The 11,107-nt window shown below is 35.0% G+C and overlaps 1 protein-coding gene across 1 annotated transcript in view; it reads left to right on the top strand.

Moving 5' to 3' along the window:
- Nucleotides 1–8,702, top strand: part of socs7 (suppressor of cytokine signaling 7) — a 21,344-nt gene extending 12,642 nt beyond the window's left edge. Inside the window, 5 exon segments of the mRNA XM_029428349.1 lie at nt 491–619; nt 2,883–2,981; nt 2,984–3,017; nt 5,207–5,350; nt 6,140–8,702. Coding sequence (XP_029284209.1) covers nt 491–619; nt 2,883–2,981; nt 2,984–3,017; nt 5,207–5,327 — 383 coding nt within the window. The 3' untranslated portion in view covers nt 5,328–5,350; nt 6,140–8,702.
- The last annotated feature ends 2,405 nt before the right edge of the window (nt 8,703–11,107 follow it).

Raw genomic sequence — 11,107 nt, forward strand, 5'->3', positions numbered from 1 at the left:
AAAGTCAACATTAAAGATGCATTATTAAGTCCGGATTGTATTTTCCAACTTAAAGCTGCACAAGACCGTGTTGATGATCACCCAATCATCATACAGTGGATCTGTTTTCACTGCTCAGCCAATCAGAATTAAGCACTTTTTAAGTCACATATGCAACTTGAGGAAGTGACTTCTCTGCAGAAAGACGGCCACAAGGTAAAACCTAGAGGCTGCTCGTCGTCTGTGTTTACTGCAGCACATACAACACACACGTTGCATCTCTGTGTGTTGCTCTTACATTGATTTGGCTCATTTGAAGCTCATGTACTTGCGAGATTCTTGCTGTTGGGAGTTTTATCCTTTGCACTTTGGACAAAAGCGTCAGCAAAATGAAAACGAAGTGAAATGTACTGTAATCATACAAATGTTTCATAATTGATGTGGGTATAACTTATAGACGATAAAATGCTACATGTGATACATAAAGAAAAACTTTTCTCTCCTCCTCCAGGGACGTTCAGCTTGTGGTGTCACCCGAAGTTCGAGGACCGCTGCCACTCAGTGGTGGAGTTCATCGAGCGAGCCATCATGCACTCCAAGAACGGCAAATTCCTCTACTTCCTCCGCTCCAGAGTCCCAGGTAAAATATGGGTCAGATATATGCACGCAGCCCGAGACCATCAAAATGGATGTGAGCTGCCACTTTGTGAGAAGTGCCTGAGAGACGCAGCAGAGGGGACGTGTCTCCGTCTACATCCAGCCTGCGCATGATTCATGATTGTGTGTGTGTGTGTGTGTGTGTGTGTGTGTGTGTGTGTGTGGTAGAAAGTAACTAAGTACATTTACTCAAGTGCTGTACTCATTTTGAGGTCCTTTACTTTTTATACTTCGACTCCACTTCATCTCAAAGGGAAAGATTTTACTTTTTACTCCGCTACATTTATTTAACGCTCATCGTTATAAATCTGGATTCAGATTATTATTACAACATATTATCAACCTATAAATTATGATGTATTAGTATTATAGATTAAGCTATGAAGCAATATATAAAGATATTTAAATTAGCTCCACTTTTACCATCTAAAGTGTTGACACATTAATGCATCAATAATTATAATTAAGTAATATAATATATATTATTCTGAAAGTGGATATTCTGCATCACCACTACTTTTGTACTTTTACTTGAGTAAAGTTTTGAATGCAGTAATAAAGTATTTCTACACTTAAAATACTTGAGGCACCACTAGAGGCAAATATTGTACCTTTTCCTCCACTTGATTTTCTTTTTACTTTATACTCCAGATTCAGATTCAGATTATAAAATATACAAAAATATATATATATAATTATATCAATAATACTTTATTGATCCAGAAACTAACAAGCAGTTTAAATGTAATATAAATATATAAAAAATATATAAATAATTAAAATTAGCCAGCCGCAACATTAAAGTAATAAACAATATATGAATATGTCTATAATCGTAATACAATAACATAATATATATTATTATAAAATAGGCTTTTCTACTAAATCAACATTTGAGTATATTCTGATGCTAATATATTTGTACTTTTAATTTCTGTACTATTTAATTTAATTAAGTAAATATTAAGTACTTCTTCCACCACATGTATCTGTTTTATATGTTTGTGTTGTATTTACAATATAAATAATATCCTCCCACAAGAATAAAAGGTTTAATAAGTGCTTTGTTTTCAGGTTAAGATTAAGAAAATTAAATTAGATTAATGCTTGAATAAAAACAAAAAGTAAGAATAGGTTTATACTTTTATATCATCGTAATCCTTGTTGAGTCGTAAATAAGCTCCATGATTTTATTATAATACTTCGGTGCCGCAAAAAAATCAATGAGTGAGCTGAGAGTAAAGTTCGGAGGCGTTATATTGACCTCAAAATACACATTTCTCCTCCCACTCACTGATTTATGTTTTAACATTCAGCTCACAGTTTAGTTTCAACATCAGCAGCTGGGAGGAATGTTGATCTGCTTCTACATCAACAGCAGGAAATGTTTCTATTCAACACACCTGAAGACTATATTCAGTGTGATAACAACGTTTGTTCTGATCGATCGGAAGTCTTTCAATCCGGCTCTGTTGCTCTGTTGCTCTGTTGCTCTAATGCTCTAATGCTCTGTTGCTTTGTTGCTCTAATGCTCTGTTGCTCTAATGCTCTAATGCTCTGTTGCTCTAATGCTCTGTCGCTCTAATGCTCTAATGCTCTGTTGCTCTAATGCTCTGTTGCTCTGTTTCTCTGTTGCTCTCTGATTCTCTGTTGCTCTAATGCTCTGTTGCTCTAATGCTCTGTTGCTCTAATGCTCTATTGCTCTAATGCTCTGTTGCTCTAATACTCTAATGCTCTAATGCTCTGTTGCTCTAATGCTCTGTTGCTCTAATGCTCTGTTGCTCTAATGCTCTATTGCTCTGATGCTCTGATGCTCTATTGCTCTGATATCTGATGCTCTATTGTTCTGATCTCTGGTGCTCTGTTGCTCTAATGCTCTATTGCTCTGTTGCTCTATTGCTCTGATATCTGATGCTCTATTGTTCTGATCTCTATTGCTCTGTTGCTCTATTGCTCTGATATCTGATGCTCTATTGTTCTGATCTCTGATGCTCTGTTGCTCTAATGCTCTATTGCTCTGTTGCTCGGATGCTCTATTGCTCTGATATCTGATGCTCTATTGTTCTGATCGCTGATGCTGTGTTGCTCTAATGCTCTGTTGCTCTAATGCTCTGTTGCTCTAATGCTCTAATGCTCTATTGTTCTGATCTCTGTTGCTCTGTTGCTCTAATGCTCTGTTGCTCTGATGCTCTATTGTTCTGATCTCTGATGCTCTTTCGCTCTAATGCTCTGTTGCTCTGTTGCAGGGCTTCCTCCCACCCCGGTCCAGCTGCTGTATCCTGTTTCCCGCTTCAGCAATGTGAAGTCGCTACAACATCTCTGTCGCTTCTGCATCCGACAGATGGTCCCATCGACCACATCCAGGAGCTTCCACTGCCCAGGTAATGCTGCTGGAGTCATGTGATGAAGCTTTTTAATGACATATCTATTAATTATTATTTATTATTATTATATTTTTATGTCTTTTATCGTATTTTATTTTGGATGGATTATTATTTATTATTATTATTAGTATATTATTAATTATAATAGAGATTATGTATTATTGTATTATGAGTTAGTTAGTTTAGGATTATATGTATTATTTTATATTATAAGTATATTGTCTTATGTTTTGTTATTTTTGTATGTATTATGTAGGTTTTGATTTAGTTTATTTTATATTATTATAATCACTTAGTATCTCATTCTTCTTTGTATTTATTATTCTTCTTCTTGATATTATTCTTATCTTCTTATTCTTATTATTATTGTATTATTATTATCCGTCTTATTATTTGTATTATTCTTATTATTATTATAATTTTATTATTATTTGTAGTATTATCTTCTATATTATTTTTGAGTATTATGTATTAGTATTATTATTAGTCTATTATTATTTTTATTTTTATTAGTATTTGTCTTATTGTTATTCTTCTTATTATTATTCTTATTTAATTCTATTCTTGTCTTTTATTCTTCTTTATTATTATTATAATTATTTTTTTCTATTTGTAGTATTATTCTTATTATTCTTCTTATTTTTATTAGTCTTTTTATTAGTATTTGTATTATTCTATTCGTATTCTTATTATTCTTCTTCTTATTATATTGTCTTCTTATTCTTTTTTTTATTCTTATTAGTATTCTTCTTAGTATTAGTTATTATTATTCGTATTATTCTTATTATATTCTTTTTTATTGTATTTGTATTATTGTTGTTGTGTTGTTCTTGTTATTGTTGTTGTTGTTTTATTATTATATTCTAATTATTATTAGGATTATTGGATTATTATATTATTATATTATTAGGTATAGGTGTAGCTTATTATTATTAGGAGGGAGGAGAGGGGGAGGAGTGAGGGGGAGGAGTGGTAGGGATTGTTAGGGTTAGGGTAGGGGGAGGAGGAGGGGAGTGAGGATTAGGAGGCGGAAGAAGGTAGGAGGAGGAGGAGGGGTAGGAGGAGGAGGGGTAGGAGGAGGTGGATGAGGAGTTGGAGGATTGTTATTGTTAGGATGAGGTGTTATTCTGAGGAGAGGAGAGGACGGAGGATTAGTAGGAGGAGAGGATGAGGGGTAAGGGTGGAGGAGTAGGGGAGGAGGGGAGGAGGGATTCTTATGAGGAGGAGGGAGGAGGTAGGAGGAGGAGGAGTAGTATTAGGGGTATTAGGATTATTAGGAGGATTAGGAGGAGGATTATGATTAGGATAAGGAGGATAGAATGAGGAGGGTATTATTAGGAGGATTCTTATTATTTGGATTCTTGTATTAGGATTATGTAGGGTTATTTATTATTAGGATTAGGAGGGGGAGTATTATAATTAGGAGGAGGGGATTATTATTACTTAGTATTAGTATTATTAGGCTTATTATTATGTATTATTATTATTATTATTATTATTAGGAGGAGGGGTATTAGGAGGAGGGATTATTATTTTTCTTATTATTAGGATTATTATTATTATTATTTGATATTCTTATTATTATTAGGCTTATTTTTAGGATTAGATTCTAATTAGTATTAGGATTTGTATTATTATTTTATTATTATCGATTATTGGATTATTCTTATTCATTATCTGCTTCTTCTTATTCTTCTTCTTTGTTCTTTCTTCTTCTTATTCTTCTTTGTCTTCTCGTTTCTTCTTCTTTCTTTATTCTTCTTCTTCTTCTTCTTCTATTATTATTCTTATTCTTCTTCTTCTCTTCTTGTCTTCTTCTATCTTCTTCTTTGTCTTATTCTTATTCTTCTTCTATTATTCTTTTCTCTTTGTTCTTCTCTTCTCTTCTTCTTCTTCTTTGTCTTCTTCTTCTTCTTCTCCTTCTTCTTCTTCTCCTCCTCCTTCTTCTTCTTCTTCTTCACGTTGATGTTCTGCTCTCTCCTTTCCTTCAGTGTTCAGTCACTTTGTTGAGTTTTATTGTTTCGCTTGTTATGCTTAAAATGATGCATAATAATAATAATAATAATAAATCCCCGTCAGAAGAACTTTTGAGGAGAACTTGTTTGTCTTTTACTTGAGGTTTTGTCCAGACATTACATTTCTCAGTACAAGTTTTTCTCCCCATGTTTGTCGTCACTTCTCTACAGACCGCTAATATCCTACCTGAGTAAGTTTTATTACTACGACCCCGAGGAGGAGACGTACCTGTCAATCAAGAGCATCCGGAGGGCGGTGGGAGCACAGCAGGAGGCCGAGTCGCAGACGTAGCAGCAGAGATCTTCTCAGCTCAAGTGAGTGTGTCAATAAAACAATATATTTATATTAAATATATATATATATATATATATATATATATATATATATATATATATGTATATTTTACACAGGCTACACAAAACATCTAACATTCGTCTTTTGTGCAAAGTCCGCTTTTCCAAAAAGAGCAACGGTTACAAAAATGTTGAATAAATAAAACAATCTAAGGGACTTTAGTGTAACTAAGTACATTTACTCAAGTAAAGAACACATTTAAAGTACTTCTGCTTTACTTGGGTATTTAAATGTTCTACTTTTGTACTTTTTACTGCACTACATTCATCTGACAGCTGGAGTTACTTTATAAATTAAGATTTTACAAACAAAAGATCAACGTGTAGAACATGATACTGTAGATTAAACTGTCCTACAGTATATACAGTTGTTGCAGCTGTCACCTTAAAATGTTGCTTAAAGCATCAGTAATACAATTCAAATGATATGATATATATGATAATATAACTGCCTTTCAAGTACTTTAATACTTTAACTACATTTTACTGTTAATACTTTTGTACCAAGTCTTGAATGTAAGACTTTTACTCGTATTCTTACTGTATTGATTCTTCTGATATGCATAAAAAGAGGTGAAATATATGAGCAATAAACAATTTTGTACGCATGTTTAGGAGGCGAAAAGGGAAATGCATCTTAATCATGTGACTGAAATGATTAATTCATATGAAATGTAGTTTTTTTTATATATATATCTGATTGAATACAGCTTTATGCTAACTTTGCTTGAAACCTGTTTCTTTGCGCAGGTTTCTGTATGGAGGACTGATCTGTACTGGTCTGCCAGTCTTCCAGCATCAGCCAATCAGAGTCCCTGGATGTCTCCAGTTGGACTCGGATGGACCCGCCTCTCTCTTGACTTGGACTAACAAAAAGAGGGACGAGTGTTTGCAGCTGGACGGCGGGAAAACCGTCAATGAGACGTTCAGGTGCAGAGAACTCAGCCTCGTCTTCAGAGGGACTGCAGAGACGTTCTCTGCGAAACACGTCGGTGTGAAACAAAAAGGAGAATTATAAACTGGACTTTCTGAAGCTACTGAACTTGGACTTTTAAAACACACAATGCACTGGTCAATTTGTACAACTGTTGTTTGCTGCCGTTTCCTTGTTTTTCCGTCCATGCTGTCAAAAAAGAGGGTTTGGGGATTAAAGGTTGCCCTCGGGAGAGATATATACGCACAGAGGCAGGGCGGCAGAGGCCCAGCTGTTTCACAGACAGGCCACCATGTTGGATGGCCTACAGTCTTGTAATGGTCCCCTGGTTTAATTTTCTGCCTGAAAACAACACTGAAATGAACACTTCACCTAGAAATTACCATTTGTATATCACTTACTCTTTTCCTGCATGTCTCCACGGTGAACGAAGAATCCAAAAAGGTCTTGACTAATTCAAGTAAATGGGAACAACAACAGCAACATTATATAAAACATCTGTTTACAAACTCTCACACAACTCGAGAAGCTTAATCCAAGTCTCATGTATCCAGTAATATGCTCACTATTTCCCAAACAAAGCATTTTCACATCTTTTCTGCATAAACAGTCTCAGCTTGTGGGGGCACGCTGCTCGGCCGGACATCGTACTGTTAAAATGAGCTAAAATGCATCTGCAGTGTGAGAGTTTCCTCTGTTTTTGGATTCTTTGTTTGCAGTGGAGGCCGGAAAATAACGTTCTCTTCAATAATTCAACCTACAGTACACGGGGGGGATTGTTAGCTACAGCGCTAATCTAATGCTAATGTAAATTTGACATCTGACATCAAGACTTCTCTGCTTGAAGTTTATACTTCATCAACATCTCAACCTGTTTTTAGCCTGATTATAAGACCGAATCGTCTTTTAATTTCACTTCGCTTCATTTCTCTCAAGAAATTTAATCCGACATCAGGATTTCTGTTTCCAGTTGTTTTTCTTGTCTCAACTAATCAGTCGTGAGAGATGTATCCGTCACACTGACGTCATTCTAAGTTAACTTGGAGGTTGCAGTTGCTTGTAGCAGAACACTTCTTTGTCATATCAAATGAAGAAACAGGTTTAAAAGTTGTTAGCTCTGTAAATCCACTTACAACAACCGGTAGAACTGTGCCAATCCATCCGTTCTTGTCGCCATTTTTCATGGATGTAGCTACCTAGCTATGTAGAAAGATGAGTTCCCCCATTTACTTTATCTCACCTACAAAGCTCTGATTGTTCAGCAGAAACATCCCTCCATGAGCACAACACCAGGTCTCCAAACTCCCAGCATCCTCTTGTGTTACAGGTCGTCTTTAACTGAACTGATCGGGTCACAGAGATCTGACCTTGTGTTTTCTAGGAGGTCGTAGCGCTGATTGCTCTTGTTTCGATGTCACTCCTCTAACATGGCGGATTGTCGAACACTCTCGACAACATCCGACTTCTATTTAGTGGGGAAATAATTAACATTTTATTGTTGTTATACCGACAAAAGTTAAGCTTCAGAAAAGAAAATCAGTGTCCTGTTGCTTTATGTCTCACAAAATAAGGTATCGTTATCAGTTTTAGACGTCCTATGCATTGCAGGAGATATTTTGGAATGTTATTTCCTACATTCCCCAGAATGCCTCTTGACAACCTTGAGATGAGGGTTGTATTAAATCATATGAACATATAGCAAACTTGCCGCCTAACTACTTTATAAACATAGAGCTGCGTCCGATGCTCTTAGCACAACTTGTCCTGGAGCTGCATTGCATTCTGGTCTATTGAGGCTCCTGTCGCTCGATTACTTGTATCTGTGGCTATGATGTGACATGATTTCAACACATATAGTTGCTGGACATGTATTCACAGGAATAAGGAAAAATACACCAAAGAAAAACATGTATTCAGAGATGCAACTTACAAAACAAACAGCTGATATTAACAATGTTTTATTAAAAATAGCCACTTGGATTTGAAGCCAAAATAATGCTGAAAGAGAACTTTTAATGTTAAGATGAAAGACATTCTTTTATTTTATTTTTTTATTTATGATTAATGCACTTATGCTGATGGGTAATCTAAGAAAACAAAACAAAAAAAACATTTAAATTGATGATTTAGTCATTTAGTTTTGCAAATAAAAGACAAAATGAGAGAATTTACTTTCTGAATTTGGCGTTACTGTACTGGGAGTTTTTAAGACTCATTTTCCCACAATGCCCTGCCTCAGAGTGTGTATATCTGCCATGACTCATCTCTACCTGTTTTATTTGTTGAAATGCCCAGGTGTATTTTGCCCTGAAGCTGGCTACTGGCTCAGCGTTTTCAGTAAAAAATGAAGAAAAATAAACATTGGTGTGTGGCATCGTTTTTAAATTTGAATATTTGAATAAGCTTGATAGTGCATTCTGAACATGGTTCAAGTGTTCATCATTGTATTAGAATAAGAAAAAAACAAGGAAATAAAGCACCGTAAACAGGATTTATTTAGAAATATTGTGGTCATGTCAATATATACATATATATATATATATATATATATATATATATATATAATATATATATATGTATATATTTATATAAAATATATATATACATATATATATATATATATTATATATATATATAATATATATATATATATTATATATATATATATATATATATATATATCGTCACTGAATTATGTTAGTATTTATTTATTAGAATTTATATTAGTATTTTTTTAATCTATATCTATACTGCTGGGTAGCCTAATGCATGATAATACATCATCATTTATTCATTAATATTTTCTATTAATAATATGAATCTGCAAAGTAACTAATAACTAATGTTGTCAAATAAATGTAGTGGAGTAAAAAGTACAATATTGGCTACAAGTACACAAGTACAAGTACTCAAAGTAAATGTACTTAATCGTATTCCACCGCTGCGTATAAGACAAAGATAAACATTAAATCTTTATTTAAGAAGCTGAAAACAAAAAAGTTTTTAATTTTTCCATAAAAAATCAGATGAATTATTATTGGATTATCGACGCTATCATTTAACCGACTAATCATTTCAGCTAATATCTTTAATGTTTACTTTCCAGGGAAAAGCAAGGGAATGCAACCCCTATCTAACAGCTCGTACGGGCATGCGTGCACTACATGGATGCAGTTCTGTGAGTTAACACTGTATACGTGTAGATGCTTAACAGTTTCTGCTGGAGGTTTCTCGGCATAGAAAGTGTTTCATTTTTTATTTGCCAGCTATTCACTTTGAAATGTTTAAGGCTCTCCAGCTAACACTCTGGCTGGCTCATAAAGCCTGTTAAGTGAAAAAAAGTGAGATATCCCAGTTAAATTATGCAGCTCTTTCTCTCTGAGGCTCTCCACAGAGGTGCCTGGGGAGAAGGTGATAGACAGTATCTGCATCGTCCACCGCGGACTACAGCACACTCGAGGTGAAGAGGGAGAATGTGCTTTAGCTAAAAGCAGGACTCTTGTTTCCCAAGCACTTTAAAGACAAATCCCTTGCAGTGATTCAGGGAGAGGATGCTGTGGGGAGCAACAGACACGACTGTATGGTGAATAAGGTCAAGTGCACTCTTTGGGGAAAATAGAGCCTATATGAAAAGAGCCTGCATTCATTGTGGATGTGAAAAGAGTCACGGGGAGTGATCCACAGCTCATCGTTAGCATGCATGTTGGCTGAAAGTGCTGGAGGCCAGCTCAGCGGATGTGGACGACAGATGGGGCCTGAGAGCCATGACTGGAACATTTCCTCTACAGGCAGGAAAGCGGCTTGTGACCAAGACCAAAACAAAAAGACAAGTACCGAGTCTGGTCTGAGTCCAAGTAAGCCGTCTGAGTTTGAATCATCTATGTGAAAAAGGAATAACAAAAACTGCACTGTTTATAGTTAGAAGTGACATTTTAAAGTAAATTATTTTGTTAATGTTGTGACAAAAACCAAACCAAATATTAAAGATTATTTTAGGGTCAAGCTACAGCCTATTGTGCAGGTTGTATTGAATAACAATAGGGTTCAATAGACAACAGTTTGCATACCATATGTGTGAGCCAGGCAGCGGTGGAACGTAACGGACAGTTATTATCTGACAGTTTTACAAATTAAGATTTTTAAACACAAAACATAAAATATGATGTTTTGCTATAAATTAAACAACCGATTTATCAATTAGCTGATTGACAGAAAATGAATGAAGTCAGTTTTTAAATCTTTTTTTAAATTGTTTTAGTGAACACAAGATTAATATACAGAATATGTGACTTCATAATAGTGATTGCAAACTATTAGAACCAAGAATAAAATGACAATAAATATGGCATTATAATGCATTATGGAAGAATAATTAGAAGATAAATACAATATTCTTTGATTGTTTTGCAGTTCTCTTTGCATAAAGTGAAATCAGAGACAATGCAATCAATAATAAATCTACTCAAGTCCTTCCTTTGACCTTTAGTATGTGTTTAGTGTCATATACACAGTGTTACATTAAAAATAATGCTTTCCCTTAAATTGCAAGTCAATGTATAGTATACTTATATGGTGGTATATAGTCTGTGTTCTCCCATAAAGGGCTGCTCCTCATAATGCAACATGGGACAGCTTAGAGCGACTCAAAGCTCATTGATCATCACAGCTGTCACTCTTGTTTTGATCGATCTGCCCCTCAATATTCACATTGGACGTCAGGGACGTCAGTGAAACCGTACCCCGGCTTTAATAGGGCCTTCGCTTGTTCTCGGTTTTCCCTTCGG

This window comes from Cottoperca gobio, unplaced genomic scaffold (genome assembly GCF_900634415.1).
Source record: "Cottoperca gobio unplaced genomic scaffold, fCotGob3.1 fCotGob3_70arrow_ctg1, whole genome shotgun sequence".
NCBI lineage: Eukaryota > Metazoa > Chordata > Actinopteri > Perciformes > Bovichtidae > Cottoperca > Cottoperca gobio.